This window comes from Triplophysa dalaica, chromosome 2 (assembly GCF_015846415.1).
Source record: "Triplophysa dalaica isolate WHDGS20190420 chromosome 2, ASM1584641v1, whole genome shotgun sequence".
In the NCBI taxonomy this organism is placed as follows: domain Eukaryota; kingdom Metazoa; phylum Chordata; class Actinopteri; order Cypriniformes; family Nemacheilidae; genus Triplophysa; species Triplophysa dalaica.
This window is the reverse complement of record NC_079543.1, coordinates 4,450,030-4,470,499: the sequence shown is the minus strand read 5'-3', so window position 1 is coordinate 4,470,499 and position 20,470 is coordinate 4,450,030. Positions and strand designations below refer to the sequence as shown.

The 20,470-nt window shown below is 38.6% G+C and overlaps 1 protein-coding gene across 4 annotated transcripts in view; it reads right to left on the bottom strand.

Moving 5' to 3' along the window:
• The window catches only part of evi5l (ecotropic viral integration site 5 like), a 31,231-nt gene extending 11,956 nt beyond the window's left edge, over window positions 1-19,275 (bottom strand). For 2 of the 4 annotated variants that reach the window (XR_008904838.1, XM_056733118.1), the window contains exons 1-15: window positions 19,020-19,274; window positions 9,176-9,530; window positions 7,267-7,456; window positions 6,744-6,968; window positions 6,594-6,668; window positions 6,351-6,476; window positions 6,020-6,163; window positions 5,698-5,787; window positions 5,387-5,484; window positions 5,237-5,297; window positions 3,773-3,826; window positions 3,238-3,270; window positions 2,592-2,732; window positions 735-851; window positions 504-644 (exon numbers count right to left, since the gene is read on the bottom strand). Coding sequence is in view for 3 of the 4 variants with exons in the window: in XM_056733118.1 (XP_056589096.1) it covers window positions 504-644; window positions 735-851; window positions 2,592-2,732; window positions 3,238-3,270; window positions 3,773-3,826; window positions 5,237-5,297; window positions 5,387-5,484; window positions 5,698-5,787; window positions 6,020-6,163; window positions 6,351-6,476; window positions 6,594-6,668; window positions 6,744-6,968; window positions 7,267-7,456; window positions 9,176-9,417 (1,737 nt within the window). In the remaining variant the exon portion in view is untranslated. Of the gene's footprint in view, window positions 1-503; window positions 645-734; window positions 852-2,591; window positions 2,733-3,237; window positions 3,271-3,772; window positions 3,827-5,236; window positions 5,298-5,386; window positions 5,485-5,697; window positions 5,788-6,019; window positions 6,164-6,350; window positions 6,477-6,593; window positions 6,669-6,743; window positions 6,969-7,266; window positions 7,457-9,175; window positions 9,531-19,019 lie in introns of all 4 variants that reach the window. The other 2 variants (XM_056733139.1, XM_056733131.1) reach the window with 2 other exon arrangements.
• Between the last annotated feature and the right edge of the window lie 1,195 nt (window positions 19,276-20,470).

The following is a 20,470-nucleotide window of genomic DNA, read 5'->3' as shown; positions in this document are numbered from 1 at the left end:
GAGTTCAGTGGTGTTGTGTTGAGTTCAGTGGGATTGGGTGATGTTAGTGGTGTTGTGTTTAGATCAGTGGGATTGTATAATGTTCAGTGTATTGTTGTGATGAGTTCAGCGGGATTGTGTGAAGTTTAGTGGTGTTGTGTTGAGTTCAGCGGGATTGTGTGAAGTTTAGTGGATTGTTGAGTTGAGTTGAGTTCAGTGGGATTGTGTGAAGTTTAGTGGTGTTGTGTTGAGTTCAGTGGGATTGTGTGAAATTCAGTGGTGTTGTGTGTAGTTCAGTGGTGTTGTGTGTAGTTCAGTGGTGTTGTGTTTAGATCAGTGTGATTGTGTGTAGTTCAGTGGTGTTGTGTTGAGTTCAGTGTGATTGTGTGTAGTTCAGTGGTGTTGTGAATAGTTCAGCGGGATTGTGTGTAGTTCAGTGGTGTTGTGTTGAGTTCAGTGTGATTGTGTGATTGTGTGTAGTTCAGTTGTGTTGTGAATAGTTCAGTGGGATTTTGTTGGCGCACCTGCCAGCAGTGGTTGAGATCAGTCACGGCCTCCTGCATCTCTTTGAAGGAGCGTAGAGTCTCCTGCTCTCTCAGTTTCACAAGCTTGAGCTCCTCCTGAAGCTGAGCTACATTGATTTCATCCGGCAGCGAGCTGTTCCTCTATAACACACAGAAAAACAAATCTCCCATTTATAACCCAATTACCTGCCAGCCTAAGCAACATCACTTCCGGAAGTATTAAACACACACCTTCTCCATGTCCAGCACTTTGTCTTGCATTTCTTTCAACGCGCCGAGTAGTTCTGCCTCCTGCAGCCGAGACCGTTCCAACTGAGTCTGCAGGTCGCTCACAAACTCCTCTGTGTACTACAAACAGACAGTAAATGGATTCCATAGTGTATTTTTAAATGTTTTATCTCAAGTGTTTTACAGACAGGGACAGTCCCAGTGGATATAGGGTATGCGTTGCATTCGCAGAACGAACCTGCAGGGCATGAACTTTCGACCTTATCATGAAACAAGATTTAAGATAATATCTCCTCAATATAACGAGTTTCTGTTAATTTGAGCGTTCTCTATCACTAAAAGCGGCGGTGCTGATCTGAGTGTGCTGTTGCTGTGTGAATATACTGTGGCCTACCGGAGGGGGCTGTGGGCTGGCCTGGAGACTCGTGTGAACACTGGTTCCCACGGACTTTGACTTGTCTTTTTCTGACACCCATAGAGCCTTTTCAGTCAAATTGTCGCGTTTGTTTTACTCAGATGTTTCAGACACTCATTCTAGAGTCATCAGTGCACTTGAAAATGTTTCCAGAAAGTACAGGACCAGCTTAGAAGTCAAACTGCTTTCTTTTTTTATGTGACAGGATAAAGTGCGCCGCACCGGAAACAACGAGAACATGATGTACTGCTAAAAATCCATATCGGCTTGTGAACGCTATTCAAAGTTAAAACGGCACGTTGGAGTATATGTGTGTGTGAACCCAGATATTAACCCCTTTAGACGCATAAAATCGTGTCAACCACACAGAGCCCCTAAAGAAACCAGATCAGTTCTTATGTCAAAATAAGAGGCCTAAATAATCACACCTTAATACAAAAAATGTAAAATCACATATTCTAGGTTTCTATACATATCGACGAGAGCAGGGGTGTGTACACTTGTTTTGCTGACATCGGCACAGGGCGGTGGTCAGTCCTAACCGTGACCAGAGAGTGCTGCTTTAAGTGAGAAACATTTCATGTTCACAACGAGCACTCAGCATGACACACACCACACCCCGACACTCACAGCTAACCAAAAGGACATCTCTAAAATACCCTATGTCGAGAGAGCGGCGCCTGTTCTTATCTCATTAACTTGTGACACAAGAATTTCAAACTGAATAATGTGTTTGAACAATCAGTTTGGTACTGTACCCAAAGAACATGTAGTCATTTTCATACCTTCCAGAAAACAACCTGTGTGACCTGTCAATGACCCAGTTTGTGTAGTTCAGGGTATTTTTGCAGTGGGTAAGTAAATCTTTTGACCGAGAACAGTCTGTAAACGTGTGTACGGTGAACATAATGAGCATGTGGGTGTGACTTAAGAAATTGTCAATATATACAAAACTCTCAAAAGCTTTAGGTTAGGTTTATCATTTTAATTAATCTCTCTCACTTATCTTACACCTACCAGGCTGATCCACTTTTGAGAATTTAAAGGTCCACCCCAAATTAAAAATTCTGTCATTTCTCTTCCTCATCGTTCAAAACGTGTATATGACTGTTTTGTCAGTTGAACACAAAATAAGATATTTTGAGAAATGTCCATACAATGGAAGTCAATGGGGGTCAGTGTTGTTTGGTTACCAACATTCTTCAAATGATCTTCTTTTGTACTCGAAACAAAGTCACTGGTTTGAAATGACACATCAGCTTCCGTCTCAGAAGAAGAATTACCATAGCCATTGCCCAATACTGACTGGTGAAGTGTTCAACCCAACTACAACGGTTTTGGGGTTTTTATTTACTGGTCTATCACCAGTACTGACTTCGTAAAAGTAGCAGCTTTTTTGATTTTTTAATACACTTATGATTTAAAGATCACCCTTTTGCTGTTACCTTGTGTTGCTGAAGTTCTCGTATGGTCTCCTGCGCCTTCTCCAAACTCTCGCTGGTGGTCGAACACTGCTGCCGAACAACGGCCAGTTCGCGCTTAATAACATAGTTCTCCTCTGCCTCCTGGGCTCGTGTCACCTGACCCTGAGACAAGAAAATGGAGTGAATAGAAATCCTGGAAAATTTGTTTTTTGGGGTCAAGATAAGGAATAAGAGGGGCTACATGCAATGATAGAGACGTAAAATCAGGGAAGAAATACAATCATCTTAAGAATCCCACTGATTTTGATGAATAACAATGAAAATTGGCCCTAACATGGAACCATGATGCACACCTATGCTTCCACATCCCACATGCAAGGCTGGAACAGCCGGTGTAGTGTTAGGGTTAACTTCGATTTAGGGCACCTCAGGGACATCATTTAAGCCATAAAGACAATTGTACTGTCAAGGCAGTGATGGAAAATGAGAAAAACATGTAACCATATTTGTCATGCAACAAGCCCATTTTTAGAATGTGAGGATGAGGAGCCAGGAAGATCGGGGATTACAGGAGAAATCGTTGACAGACGAAGAGAGGAAGTGGGCGAACGGATGATGAGAGACAGAAGGAGGGATAAATGTGCAGCTGGTTTGACAGTTACTGTACCTGAATCAACCTGTCTGCTAATGCAGCACTCTCCTACAAAACCACAGAAGAAAAGTGGGAAAGAACAGACACAGAGAGATGAGAAAACGGGTTGAAAACAGAGACAGAATAAAGGGATGGAAACAATGGATAAGAAACAAAAAGAGACATTAAAATCCACAGGCACACAAATAGAAAACAGTTGAGTAGGAAGAATTGAGTGAGGAAGGATTGTAATGGTAGAACATAAGAAATAGGTGTTTGAGGTATAAGAGCACAAGAGTGTGTTTGTGGTGAAACCGAGTGAGAGATTTCAGAGAAAATGGTGGGGAAGTTTCGACAGAAGAGGGCAGAGAAAAAGAAAGATTTCAAAACTTTACCATCAAGAAAAAGACAAGGGCAGTACAGATAAGCATCTGTAAACATCTACAGGACATGCTCTAAAATCTGCATCATTCACATAGTACAGAATTTACACAGTTTACTCAAACACAGACTAATCAAAGCTACATTTACTTTCATGTGTATGTGTTACATACGACAGAGTGAGCCTTACTTTCTCCAGTGCTTCGATCCTCTGTTTTAGTAGTCTGTTTTCTGTACGCAGTCTCTGTTAAAATAAAAGATATCCACCGTTCAAATGACAGTTGGCGCACAGTACATACACAGTGTGATGGTGCAAATGTAGTACTCTGGTATATAGTTGAATGTCAATCTGTTTAGTTGCTGTTTAGTCATCATTTACTCACCCTCAGTTGGTTCAAAACCTTTGTTCTGCTGAACACACAGGAAGATATCTGGAAGATTGTCAAATCTCATCCCTCATTGACTCCCATAGTATTTCTTTTCCCTTCTTTTGTTATAAATGGTGGATGAGATCTGACATTCTAACAAATTTATTTCTGTGTGTTAGCCAAACAAAGAAATTTGTACAGGTTTGAAACAATCTAGGGGAGAGTAAATTATGACAGAATTTGATTTTTTTGGTATAAGTATCCCTTTTAAGCAGTGGTCGCCAACCCGTCGATCAAGAAAATAGGCTAATAGAAGAATGAATACACAAATATATTGTGCCTAATTAATGCTCAGTTTTACAAGCGCATATCCCTTTCTCTTCATTCAGCGGTTGTATGTTTTGCAGTTCTGCATGAATCTTTTCATGGCTGAGTAAATAATGATTCCCTGCGTGAGTTTTTAATGCAACCATTATCATTAATCAAATTTCAGTGGGATGCACGACTGCATGATCGCTCTTCAGTGTTTCTCATTATGTGGGTGATCACACGCAAAATGACTTGCGCATTCAGTGGCGTAACTTTGTTATGAAAAGTGGTTGGGACAAAGATGACGAAAACAAAACAAATTGTTTGTGTAATAACTCGTTGGGAATATTTATGGTCAGTTCATTGGCTACTCCGGTTTACAACTCAAGCTCTCACAGTATGTGGTTCCCAAAATGCCATTTGGGGAAGGTCACTTAGCTGTTTATTCCTATGACTAAAAATGTCACTTGTTCATTGGTTTAAGCGTTTTTGTGCTTGGACACTTGCATCGTGTATCGACATTTATATTTTGAGCTTGGACACTTTTGTGCTTCGAATCGTAAACGATGCTTGTACATCCAAAATCCTGCAACTCCCACGGGCACGCCTTTCTGCGGCAGTTGAAAGCCACATTGGCCGTGTGGCTTTCAACTATTCACCGTGTACCGTGTGAATGGCCCATTACGAGCCATTTAAATCCTTAACTGGTATTTTTGACCTTCTTTTGGCACACTGAAAGAATTGTATTCTGTTTAAAACGTTTGTGCAACTGAAACAGGAAGTTCTTTTGGACGTTGTTTACATCATCCGAAAAGGTCTATAAATCCTTCTTTTATAGAAAATAACTACTATGGGGTATATTAACTACCACTTTGACATAAAATGTATTGCATTATTATTTTACCGACCAGCGACAAAAACATGTATAAAACAAAACGGGTACAAAAGGTTGATTTGTCCAACATCTCTTTACAAACCTTAATCTCAATCTGTTCCTCCATTTCTTTGTTCTTGATGGTGGTGTACTCCTTTTCTAATCTGTAATGATAAAACGATAAATCAATTCAAGATCACAACCCTTCTCATACTTTTGATAAGAAATCCCATTATACTTGCATATTACTTACTTTTTCATTCTCTTGGGATTGTATTTGACCTGATAAGCCCGCAGGATGAGTTTATCCGGGCAGCTGTCAAACTGGTGGGGAATCATCTTCTGAAAGTGCTATGAGATCAGATCCAGAATCAGAGTCCGAAGGTCTGACACAATTGATGAAAACGCTTCTATTTTTAATGACTTTTATTTTACAGCAAAAATTCACAATAAATTCGAGAAGATTTGGGAATTGAAGTTATATTGAACTTTTTCAAATTTGTTATACCCTGAGCTGTGGTGGAATCGTGCAAAACTTGATGATGTGTGCATGACGAGTCTAACCTGTGACATTCCCTCCATGTCCAACTGTATGAGGTCTGTCTGGTTGTACTGCAGTATCGCTATTCCAACTCGAAATATAATCTCCAAACCCTAATAAAACGACACGAAGAATGTATCACGTACTAACAAATACACCATTTCTTTTCCAGTTCTCAGAACCACCCCTCAGATGTATTCACACTTACAAAGTGCCAAAACCATAAGCAACAAACAAACATATCTATTTATTTAAAGACTTCCTATTCTTCAAATGTAATTAATATAGATCAGGGAACAGCCATTAGTGGACCGCAGACCAGACATTTTCACATTGTGTGCATACCTCATACATAAAGATGTCAAATATACGTGTGGCTATCGGCATTGGCAAGAAAGTGAGGAAGAGGGTGAGAAACCAGGATGAAGCGTACATAGATGTGTGGAAACTCTGAGATCGGAAATGAACGTTCAGCTCGGGCAACTGCTCCTGATCGATCACAGAGACGAAGAAACATGAGTTACAGGTCAAAGACAATTTATATAAAAACTTCTAGTCATCTCTGTCTCCATTTTGTAAATCTGCTGCCTCCTAGTGGACAAGGTGACATGGTGTATACATATAGATATGTCTAAAATTTAAAATACATTTTTTTTTAAACGAAGTTCTTGCTCACCAGTAGCAAGTATTCAAATTGATAAATGCAGAGACCCAGCTCAGCCATGCTGGGCTTAAACAGCTCTCTAAGCCTGTATTCCTGCATCAGTCTGACAAACACACAGAAAGCCTCCTCTTCTGGCATCTATACACGCACACAAACACAATGAATAACAAACAGTGTTTATTTATGACATCTCTTTACATTGTTTCTCATCCGTCCATAGTTTATCGGGATAAACACAAAGCAGATGAAGCAAACCTGCATTAGTAGCAACCCAACGATGAAGGCGCTGCCTTGACAATAGCCGACCTCTCGATCCACGAGAGAATACGCCTGCGAGACAAGGACGCACTTTAAGATGACCCTTTTGGTAAATTGTTGGTGAAGTTTATATTACTAATGTCGTACCTTCATGACATTAAACAGAACTTCCTGTCCCAGGCTGTCCTGGCCCTTGAAGAAGTCGTGTTCGGGATACGTGCGGGCAATGTCCCTGCGTATGAGCTTCTCGCATGGAGAAGACATCTTTAAGAGTTCGGAATACTGATTCTTCACCGGCATTTCAGTGGCGTTGCATAACAGCTGCCAAACGATTGCTCGAAAATGATGAGGAATGCCTTTTCTTATTAGCTCCTGCATAAAGAGAGAGAGAGAGAGAGAGAGAGAGAGAGAGCGCAAGAGAGATATGAGGGGTGATTCAGCAAAAGACTTCCCTTTCAGTTTTGTATATATCCATTTTGGACCCTTCAGCCAGCTGATCAGCACCATACAAGCGTTTTAAATATGTTATAGATAAAAAAATGTTAAATACATAATTTAGAATAACTTCTATAATTCATATGAAAACAACATTAAAGTCCTCATAAGAGGGATAAGAACATGAAAATGGAGGTCCACAAAACAAACAAAAAAATCCTCCCCTTTCCATCACCTTCAGAAGTTTGTCCTTCTTTCGCCTCCACTCGTCCCACTCATTAACAATGCGACCCCACAAGATCCAGGTGTCCTCCTCCAGATGGGACAGGTTGGAGGATGCAGATGAGCTCGAGACCAGAGAGGAGCCACTATTCCTCCGAGATCCACTCATGGAGCGCATGGACTTCGAATCGGCCTCTAACAGCCTGTATGCAAATAAATACACACACACAGGTTTGAGTATTCAAATTATGGTTAATTTGTAGCAACATCATGTACTTGAGTACATGTTCTCTCAAGTGTAGTCCGAAATAATGTATCGACTCAAGCACATGAAAGACCAGGCGAAGTCAGATTCACGAGTGGGAAACTGTTACCAATGATAATAAACATTATCGCAAAGTTATTTAAACATTACACTATTTTACATTATTATTATGTAACATCTCAAAACTAAATATTTTTGTTCTGTAAAAAAATTTATTGAGTCCCTGAAATAAGTGGACTATGTTATTTAAACAAAAAAAAGCACCTACTACAAAAATAACAACAAGTGCGTTTATGTTATATAGAGACCACCTCGGGTGACATAAACAGTGCTGATCCAACGCTGGTCCACAAAATACAATAAACAGAAAATGTATAACCAAATCAAAATGTTAAATGAACGTTATTAAAAAATATTAAATTAAATATGTAAGATCTAAAAAATAAAAAAATAGAACCGCAGTGTTAACATCTTGAAAAGTGGTCTTTATTCCAGATGCTTATAATTTTCCATGATAAAAGTTTAAGTCAAAAGTTTTATGTCATCTTGTTCGGGTGAAAGTTGAGCCTGAACAAGAAACACATGGGCTTCTCCGCAGCACAAGCACGATCACGCGCATGACACTGCCATGTTTTAAAGCTTGGTAAGCGATCAAGTTAATTGAAGCGCTGTATATTTTCGTGTTAATAGTTTTGATACAAGTTTAATCTGCATTTAGAAGCGGACAACGCATCTGAGCTTAAGTTTGGTGATTATGATTATTGCATTCATCCGGGATTTAGCTAAAGACGAATAGTATTTTTAAGTTTTCGATTAACTAACGAACATAAATTACTCACTTAACTTTATTATATGCTTTTGTAGCCAAATTATTTGCGATTTATTATAGATGCGTGTCATCAGTACACCGCTTTTACGGCATTGTTTCTGCCTTTTGTTCACACAGGGCGCTTTCCGGGACTGATCCCGCTTATGTTATAGGTTCCCTTTCCGGAATCACTTTTCACATCAATCCCGGATGCGCTCACACAGAAGTCACTCTAGCAATTTTATGGCATTTTTCTGGGATCAGCGGTCTGTGTGAATCGGGTTTAACCGACGTCATTTTCAATGGATAGTCATTACAAAAGTGCATTTTCAGATTTTAAATAAAGATTAAAATAGGAACACAGGTTTGAAAAAGAGAATGACTCAAATAAACTATATATAATAAACGCTGCAATATTTCATGAAAAATAGGCATTGTCATCTTTATTTCACTGGGACTTTAATCTGCTTTGAGTGGCTGCTATGGCTACGGTGTTCCGGCTGGTACTCTCTGGCCAAAGTCAAGGGCCCATCCTTTATGACACTCTGGCTCGGGTCCTTCTCTAAATACAAATGTATTTCAAGTTTCAGTGACAACTGCTACTACCGTGGTTGCTAGGCAACCACCACAAATATTTATAGCAAAGCTGTTGCAGAAAGTGTAGATCTGCTGCTTTGAGGTTCACACTATATAGCATTCACATATCGAGTACAAAACCACGTGCACACCCCATTCCTCATCTGTACCTTTACACATCTACATGCACATGCACTTTGATTTAATTTGACATCGCAGATAGCCTATGATGTCACCGTAACACCGTCAGTGTATATGATGCTCTCGTTTTACCTGTTCTGCTCCTCCAGTTTAGCCAGAAGCTCGAGCTCATCTGGACTGAGGTTTTCTGAATCAGCCGGGGAAGCCGCCGGCGCAGAGAGCGCAGCATCATGGGAACTCGAGTCCGGACTGAGCAACGGACTGCCGACAAATGGAGGGTCAGTTTCCAAGCCCTGAGGTGATGAGAGATCCTCGAGCCGGACAGAAGCTACCACGCCTCCCTCTCTCTCCGGACTGCTGCTAGGGCTTGACATGACAGAAGAGCAAGCGGGATGCAGGAAGTGGACAGATGCTGCAGGGGTGTCACGCCGCTGTGGACGTGAACAGGCCTTCTTGAAGAGGGAGCGTTTATCAGGCCCGGGACAGTCTGTGGACATGAGAGACGTACTGTCAGACTAGGCATTTTTCTATAAGATTATAGAATGTTATTCAATTCTGAGCATTCTTAATAAGTTTTCCCAAATCATGCTAATGATGTCAACAGGTTTCAGTGAGGGTTGGTTTAGGGTTTACATAATCTTTGTATAAAAACATTATCTATGAGAGGTCCTCACTGGTGTACGTCTGTGTGCGTGACACTGTAAGAACAGAAGATGAAGAATGACCGTGACACGTATGTGACGTGTGTGTTCTACAACAAACCACACAAACATAGCTGCTAACCCACAGTCAAGGCAACACTCCTATATACGAGAGAGAGAGCAGCAATGCCTGCATTATGTATAAAGTATTTGTCTTTATATTTGTTTTGTCTTATCATGTCTTAACAGAGTTCATATGGCTGTTGATCATTGGACGTTGCACAAATATCAACCACTTAATTGTATGTCACTGTATGTTAGAGGGGCTATTCAAACGGACAAATTAATAAAACCACTGACCTTTAAATAATAGAAAGTAAAACAAGAGGGGTGATACACATACAAAAGACATGTAAATAAATGTGTTACCTTCACAGAACTAAGACATCAAGAAACAAGCCAACAAACATGCCCCGGGCATTGACCCCTGAAACACACATCAACCGATCATGCCACCATAAGAGAGAATGAGAATGCAAAAACTAACCCACGGCTAAAAATAAAGCCACAAATATACTCTTGTTAAACAAAGTAAACACACACAGAGGACAATAGCAGTATTCACATCAGAGAAGCAGCCCAATCAAAAGAACCATTTACAGCAAATGAAGCCAATCCCCTCGACTGGGATTGGAACACATGCACGCACACATCACTAGTCAGACGATGCTCTGCAACCACAATCAAACTTGAACCTAACATTCATCTCTGTGTAAGGTTATGCGCAAACATTTCAGCACGATTTCTCAGACTGTGGCATTTACAATGAAAAAGGTAGCGTGCGCTGAAATCAAATGTTGAAATGATGATAATAATAACGCATCAGCATTTCTGACCTATTTATATTCAATTCCCTTTATTCAAATAAGAAATGGAGATTTGTAGCTTGTTTCCTATTTTATTTATTTGTCAAGGGTAGTTTTAAACTGCATAAACATCTAAATTGTCTAAATAGATCTGAAATGGGCTTATTGAGGTTAAAATGAAAAATATAGGATGGCAAAAATCTTATTTGTGCATCTCTTAGTCGGTGATGACAATAACAGCATTGTGTGTCTGCCAACGTCTCTTCTACTGACGAGCGACACAATTGTGGTTATTGTAGCTCTAAGCACAGTGTCAATCACGCAACCCATCAGAGTTTAGGCCAAACCTTTAAACCCCAATCTACGAGCCCATAAAGATAACTAGACAAAAAAACTGAAAAAATTCTAGAGTTGTAGCAATTTCTAATCTCACTGTACAATAACACTTCGGTATAAAGTCCACGGTACGATATTCTTTACAATATTTAAAATGACAAATGATGACTTGGAAACGTGTTAAGAGCATCTTCTTTTCTTAGGCACGAAAGATGCATTTGGCAGACGCTTTGGACTTACATTACCCTACACATTTGTTTCTTAGTATGTGCAATCCCCTGGGATCGAACCCACAACCTTGCGCTCTTACCGCTGAGCTACAGGAAAGCTTAGCTTAGGATGGCTTAGGCTTAAAGTCTTTAAGAAGCCATGTCAAATCACAGTCAAGGTAGGTCATAAGGTAGGCCCATGGCGCTTTACACCCCAATGAATAACTTAGCACAAAAACATAAAAAAATCTTCTTCAGAACACCTTGTTTTGTGAAAACATCATACGGGTTCAGAAAAGCATGAGGGTAAAACAATGACATAAGTTTCATGGTGGGCTGACCTATTTCTTTTAACATGGACATGGGTCTGAACGTTGTAACATTTAGCTGTAAACGCAGGTTGGAGGAAGTTCTTGTCTTTCTGCAAAATGACAAATCGCTAAATTCAAAAACAGAGACAGGATCTGGTGAAACTTGAGCGATTCAAAACAGATTTAATTCTTTCTGAACGGTAAGTCCAACTGCACAAATGTTCACCAACGACATGAGTAAAGGTTATAAATATACTATGGAAAGAACGTCATGCACTTAAATTGCAATGTGGATGCTGGCTATGACTAATAAATGCTTTAAATTTAAATTTGGAACACACATCCAGCACAGTCATTTCTAAAATCTCCTCATCCTTTGTTTAACCAACCCATAAAAACACGTAAAATACCTTCCATATGCTATTTAAACATTATATGACACTTTCACTTACTAGACCATACAAATTAAAATTTTCTAAATAGAAAAACTAAATCTTAGTAAAAAATAACCACAAGCCTGTTTCTGGTAAAACTTAGAGCCACAAAGTGGTATATAAATCAATGAATATGTGGTACCTTAAATGGATGTACACTGAGAGGTAAAGAACTTAAGTAGGAATGAGTCATTATAGGTGACTAACAGTAAACCAACCCTTAGGTGAGGTGGACCCGAGACCAGACTAATTATATGGGGCAATCTAAAAGGAGTAGTTAACCTTCATAATAAGCCCCCATTGACTTTCCATAGTCATTTCTATTCCTACTATGGAAAGTCAAGGGGGGCTTATTTTAAAGTGAACTACTCTAGTGAACTAGATGAGTGACTATTTTTAATTTTGAGTATGGCACAACCCTATCTTGAGTTATCTCTCGTTCTCTGAGTTTTAAAAGGATAGTCATCAAAAACTTTTTTTTATAACAAAACAAAAAAATTGGGTCTTGTAACTCGTTGTCATACGTGTGTTTTGACACGAGATGAATGAGAACCAATGAGATTTTAAGTTTTCGATGAGCTACCATATTTGAATTTAGCAATTTCATTTTCCATCTCATTTTTGCTAAATGTGCAAAAATATTACTCGGTTTGTAAATATAGTTGTTTTGCTTCAGAACCACTGGAGTCATCTGAATGACTTTAATGGCGGATATATGCCACCCCTGGCACTAGGCTATCACATGAGCTGTGATGTCAAAGGCAGCAGAAAGAAAAAACATAATTCTGTCCCGTGATCTTCCTGGGGGGAAAAGTGTGGTCTGGCTAATCAGCATTGTCAAGAGTTTATTTAGCAGCTCCATAACCAGATGAAGGGGAACACCAAATAGGGGTGTAAAAATATATCAAAGTACCGCATATCGTGATACAAAAATGAACAAACTTATGTATCTTAGAGCTAATGAGTGTATGTAATGATGTATTGTAAAGCTAATGTATGGCATTAATGTTTAATACAATATATAAGGATGCACAGATCTGTAAATTCTGGCCGATAATGATAACCAATAATACTTTAACACTGGAGGCCGATAACCGATATATATGCCGATATACAGTATCTAAATTATATAATATAACATTTTCTGGGACTGACACAAAAGGGAAAAAGTGGACAACTGATTTTATTGGAAAACCTTCACCGCAGAAAACAAAAGGTAACCATAAGTTCTCTTTTTTCCATGAAAATCATGTACCAAGCATACTTTACACTAGTTAAATATTCTTTAACTTTTTGATATCATTTTTGTTTCATGAACAAACTATAGATGTTCTTCCAGAGCAACCCAGAAAAATGTTCTTAAAAGCCACAAATCTTAACAGGTCTCATCTTAAGACAGAAAGCATTCAGACAGCAGTCTGATTCAAACAATATGCTTTTGAAATGATAAATATCTACATAATATACCTACATCCACAATGTTTAGCTAATAGCAGTAAGTGAATGATCACGATGACAGAAAGACAGCACTGTACTGTATTTTAACTGTAAGCAGTGTGCAGGTGAAGTGGTTTAACCAGTGGAAATGATTTATAATTTATCGGCTATAATATATTGGCCTGATTTTATTATCAGCTTATACCAATAACATTAAAGGGGTGATACGCCGGATATATGTGTTATTCTTTGTCTTTGGTGTGTTATAAGTTGCCCATGCATGTATTAGACACGTAAAATTGCAAAAATGTATGTGTTGGAACAAAAGATGTATTTTATCTAGAAGCGAATGCTCTCCCAGATCTGCCTGAAACGCCTCGCGTAACCACATCCTGGCAAATCTACGTCAGTTCGTAACACGATTTGACTAAGACCGTCCAAATGTATACGCAAGTAAGGTACAAATACCTGATAGTACAATTGCTTAGGAACCTGATGTTCCAAATATGGTAACAAGCGTTTCATTTCTGTGCAGTATTTGACCAATCACTACGCACTAGTGAACTGGCCAATCATAGCACACCTCACTCTTCATAGCAATGAGCTTTGTAAAACATGCACGGTATGTGGAAAATACTGCGATTTTTAACCTTAAATCGTGTATACACATTGTATTACATCTAAAGAAAACAATAATATTTGTTTTAGCCGCGTCAAATGACCTCTTTAAAAATAATTTAATTTATCGGCTAATACCGAAATGGCAGAAAATTTATTGTGCACCCGTAAAAAGCGATTAATTCTATTTTTAGCTAAAAATTCTGTTTTATTTTTCAGTGACAGATCAATAACATTTTTATTCCTTTACATACCCATGGTTCAATTAAACCTTGAATCATGTCAATTCTTTAACAATATAAATGTTACTGAAAATATTTGGAGAAAAATCTGTCATTTTAATGTCAGATACATATCTATCGTATCATATCGAATCGTGAGCATATCATTACACCCCTTACAATAATAGATACTTATCTCTTCGGATTTTCCGAAACACCCAAAACAACAACAGTCTTGGCTTTATACTGGTTTGTGAATTTGTTATTGCCAAGTGGATCAGAAAGCAACAAGTACAAACATGCAAAAACACACCTAAATACACTAACACAAACAGCTCTAAACAAGGCATCCCAGAACATATTGTGTCATGCATCAGTCAGAGGCATGTCATTTTTTAGTAGAGTATAAAGCCACACCTAAAACATCACACAATAGTTTAGGCTTTATTATGGAGTTTCTCAGCTCTGTGTGACATACCATGGCCATTGAGCTTGGAGAGATGCATGAGAACACACCCTCTCCTCTACCACTGCCCTACATAAAGACAACCAAATGACTCACTACACAACAAGACTGCGGGCTTAACATAGTATATCCAATAATTCAAGGTGGACTTTACAGTATTCGAATGCTTTCATGTGGTCAGTTGCTTAATGACTAAAATGATAAATCATTAAATATTTAGAGGAAGAAAGTATTGTTGCATTTATCTTTTCTGCAAAAATCTTTGATGATGTTACATGGCTGTAACCAAGAAGTAATTTTACTGGATATCCAGCAATAATGGCTAACAAGGTGTGGCCTTACATGATTATGAGGGCTGTCCTGGCTCCTCAGTCCTCAAAATGAGCACCTGAACTATGATTCTGCATAGGAAGCCCAAACAAGTTCATTTCTTGACCCTTTTTAGAGGGTCATTGGCCAAGAAAAGGCCATCTTTAGCTCTAAGTTAAAGAGTAGCACATGTTACCAGCACAATACAAATTTTACTTTACTATTTGAGATATCGTAAACTTTATTTTCTGTTCATGTAACAGCAGAAACTGCATCAGAAAGCTTATGGGTTTGATTCCTATATGCCGAGCATAAAACACGATCCGGGCATCAGTAAAAATGTTTTAACTAGCTGAGTGAACAAAGATTCAGGAGCACATAGAAATTATATTTTCTGTATATTATAAAATCATTACAGAAGTGGTGAAGAAGCGTTACATAAGACGTGACAACTCTAATGTCTTCTGTAGCACTAACGCAGTTTTATTCTTATGAAAAATAAGAAAATTCGAAAAGCATTTGAAATATTTGGAACATTATCGGGAATCGAATATTTGAACATTCGTGCACATCCCGATTCCCTAGTCAACAATTATGTATTTGGTCTACAGTAGATACTGATAAAATGCATTCTCCAAATACACTTCAAGTCATGTTTGAAAAATAGCATCTACTACTAGATGCATAAACGAAATGAGACCTGAAAATGCTCTGCATACATATAAAGTCCTACATGATCAGCACTCTTGCATTCTAATCGGGTTTAGCATAAATACAATGAAATGAATCCTGAGAAATACAAGCACAAATGCCTCATAACACGCACAAATGTTACGACACGTTATAGCTAATAAAAAAAGGCTAATGAAAAATTTACAGATCCGAGAAAGAAATAAGCGTCTGCTGTGTCACCAAGAGCAGCTGCATCGAATCCAAATTAGTAGGACTAAGTAAAACCCAACAAACAGCAGCAGAGGAGAGACGAAGATAGACAGGACAACATAAACACAAACAGGCCTGTAAGACTGTCATGGCGGACGAGCCACAGCTGCTCTGAAACAAAGTCAGTCACTAACTGTCAAATGGCTGGTTCACAACAACAAAACCAATAATCATGAAAACTATAGCAACAAAGCTTTCCTAATAATTCTAAATTCAACGAGAATAGCTACGTCCACACCGCAACTATTACAATACAGACAAACAATCCTATTGGGACCACTTTTAGAGTAATATTTTATCCAGCTGGTAAACAATAACACATCAACAGCCAACCAAAACCTATTCGAATTTAAAGGACTAACACGTTTAAAATGTGAAACTTCCGTGTGCAAGCGTAGAATAAACATAACGTTATCATCTGTTGATTGTGGACGCTATTATTAAGTTATCATTCTTAACAGGAACAGTCAAATCTCAAACCCCCATAGTATTTATTTTCCCTAATATGGCAGTAAATGGTGGATGAGATCGGACATTCTTCCAAATTTATTCTTGTGTGTCCAGCAAAACAAAGAAATGTATACAGGTTGGAACAATCTAAGGGTGAGTAAATGATGACAGAATTTAACTGCTAGATTCATTCAATAACATTGTTTATTGTGATAATTGATTGCTAAAAAAACTTTGAATGAAATCATAAAAATGTACTTTTAATACATATGTCCATTTTCAGAATGCTCTATTGCAACCCTTGCTTAAGGAGAGCGAGTGTAAACAAAATCTATGATGAAATAAATAATATTTTTAATTAAAATGAATTCAGGAAAAGAAAATGTGGCTACTGATGACAGCAAATATCTGTTAAAGCGAAAGTTTACCCAAAACTGAAAATTCTGTCATCATTTGCTCACCTTTAAGTTGTTTCAAATCTGTATAAAAATGTTTTGTTCTATTGAACACCAAAGAATATATTTAGAATAGTGTAGGAAGAAAAACTAAACCATTCTGTGGCACCATTAACTGACTACTGTATTGTGTTGTTTCCTACTATGGAAGTCAATGGTTCCCCAGAACTGTTTGGTTACAAACATTATTTAAAAATCTGCTTTTGTGTTCAGGGAAACAATACAATGTTAACAGGTTTAAATCAACATGAGGGTGAGTAAATGATGACAGAATTTTTTTTTTTGGTTGAACTTTCCCTCCCACAATAATACTGTATATAGCAACAAAAGTCCTAGCATTTATCATGAATCATAATGTGAAAAATTGACACACATAATGAAACGATGACATCAGTTTGTGGTTAAATATGTCAGCATGGTTAACTGACATCTTAAAACCAAGATAAAGTGTGGCAGTGCCTGAAATGATACACATTCAAGGGATACTTCACCCAAAAATTATAATTCTGTCATCATTTACTCGCCTTTATATTGTTCCAAACCTGTATAAATGTCTCTGTTTTCTTTGTCAGATCTTGCCCCCCCATTGACTCCCGTAGTATTTATTTTCCCTACTATGGGATTCAATGGGGTACAAGATCTGACATTTTTCCAATTTTCTTCCTTTGTGTTGGGCAAAACAAAGAAATGTATACAGGTTTGGAAACAGGTTGGAATTTTCATTTTTGGGTGAAGTATCCCTTTCAGAAGAGGGTTGGTTAAAGAATGAATTTCTAAGACAACATAAATTAGGAGGCCTTTCTATACAACTCTCAGGCATGTATGTACCTACAAAACATGTATCCTGACAAAAAATTCAATGACAGAGCCATATCAGTTTGTTTCCCATTCATAAGTTCCTATCATTCCTGATCACTGGTGTTCTGTAATGTCTTCCTTTCAAATAAATCAGAACAATCAATACATTGTTAATTCGTGATCTCATTAGTTTCCATTCAATCACATGTTGTTTACATCTTGACAGTATTCTGACTCCTAAAATGCTTAGTGAGATTCTTAACAAACCAGCAGGGATGGGACAGCTACTAAAACTACTGCTCAAGCAATTCATGACAATCTCTCATACCTCTATAGCTCACCCTCCCTCTGTTTTAATGGAAACACAACATGGGAACTGTGACGATGAGGTCATTATTACATCATCAGGGCAAAAACATCAAAACACAGAAACGATCCTTTAAACAATACGCCTCAAATACTTGCAAATCACCTTATATAGCCTACACTGTAACGAGATGGGAAAACTGCTTTGTTTCACGAGCAGGTGAAATCGTGCCCTTTGCGATGTCATCATTTTGTCTTTTACAGACTCACCACTATCTCCACACGTGTTTTTGTGTCAGTTGGTATAACACAAAAGCACAGACTTATCATTAAATACCGACTCAGACAAGCAAACTCTCCTCCCTAACAACACATGTAATCAGACCACCCAAATAATCCCTTACAGCCATACAATTAATTCATTAAACCGTACAAACAAAAATGCACATATCTAATCAGAAATATAATTTCCTTCGGTCGGTCTTTGTATTTCAGTTCACCAAAAATACAGATGTGGGCAGACAAACGTCAATAAGGAAATGTGCAGCCATCGCAGTCGTGTGTATACGCTTAGTCTCGACATATAAAATAATACAAATCTATAACAAGCCATAAGGGGTTTTAAAGGCGTTATGAATATAATGCCACTGACGTTGGTTTACTATAAAAAGCCCGTAGCCTAGTCGGAGCGCTAAAAAGGCTCATGCAAATACACCTTATGTCAGCGCAGGGGATGCCACTAATTTACACTATAGGTGTGCAATGGATGTGTAACACATACAGCTACCTTGTCGGGGTTTTAGCGATACGATTGGTTTGATTGTGCAGCGGCATAACGTTAACAGTGAGAGCTTCGTTTAATTGACTGTGGTCGTGTTGTGTGTCTCTGTTAAATGAGATCATGGATCGCGTGTGTGTCGCCTTTTCTTGTGAAATATAATGGTGCGGATGATCATTTGTTCTTTGGCACAAAATCTCATCCTTGCCATTGGACCAGACATAAGAGCGATGCGCTGGAATTTTCCCTAGCTTTGTCCTACACCACCTCCTCACCTATCTGTCATTTCATCCCGGTATACATTTTGAACCACTGACCTACTCAAACCGACGCATATAATAAACCAGTCACCCCCTGACATCCGTGATGATAATGCATAGATGAACGAGCAATGCCCACCTGAATTTCGGTGTCATTACTGAAGCTGCTCCGGCGCGTTCACGGATCTCGCGGCTCGCCGTGCCCAAGACAATCGAGCACGAAAACGGCAGGTGCCGATAATCCTTTCTTGCACGACGCCGTCGGACAACTACGGTAAGCCGGGAAGTAAATACGGCATCATATTGATGCTCGGATGCGGATGCTCATGAGAAGAAAATATGAGTGGTCAGGGTGAGCTTCCTCAAGGAGAGCTGGAGTCGACGCCTACAAGAGAAAACACCGCCCTGGTCCCGCCCACCTCACGGACGAATCAAATAAAAAAAACAGCGTAAATAATCACATGGCTTTTTATTGCGGGGAATTACCGATAAAAAGAACTCAGAACTGCTGGATGCTCTACTTGCAGTTTATGGGCTCGTTCAATGAATGAAGCTTTTTTGATGTTTCTACGTCAGAGGATCGCATGTGAATGACAACCGCACAACCAATAGGAGAAAAGACTGGCGTTTTAACCACGAGTGACAGCCTATTCCACCAATCATTTATTTTTCTTGACCACACGCACAGTGGGTAGCGGACAGGTGATGTCGCAACGTTCTGAAAGAGATCTTTAGGATAATCATCATACATATAGTAGTGTTGTTGTGGTATTTAGTTTGCAAACACCTGGTATCATAACATTATAACATAAATGTAATTTTAAACATGCACAACGTGTTGGACTTGATATCATTTAACGATAATCCCTCCGACTAAATATTTAATATAGTTCTACAGAATATTAAGTGAGGTCCAAATGTTTGGTACAACAAGAATAGTGGCAGTGCATTTGTAACATTCTGTTTATACAGTTAATGCACTTTTTAAATTACATTTACAACACAACATTTTGATTAAAATGTTGAAGAATTGTCTCATTATAGGTATTTTTCTTGCTTAAATCAAACCATAGCATTTATATCCCACTTTTGCCATAGTATGCGCCATATCAATATCATGTGGTGCCCTCATGCAGACTTGTTAAATAGAGCTGTGTCCGAAATCGCCTCTTATAACCTCATTCACTATTCCCTACATTAGTTCACTAATATAGTCCGCTTTAAGGAGCGAGTGAAAATGAGTGAGTACATTCGGACACTCTGCACTGGAAGCGCCATCTTGTGTTGGGATGCGGAAATACATAAAGATCGAGCCAGTTCGCTAGCAGCTAGCCGTTATTATGATGCATCATGGGATTAAATGAGTGCACTTCATAATGTCCACTATGAATTCGGAAACCACTAAAACTGGATGTCCCCTCAAATAGTGCACTATATTAGGATAAAGGGGGCTTTTTCGGACACAACCAGAGATTTTACAAAAAAAAGTTGTAAGCCCGCCCACAACAACTATACGCACATTGACGTTAAGCAACTACACGCATGCGCACAGTCTAAAACATTATTGACTTTGAAATCGACCAATAGAAA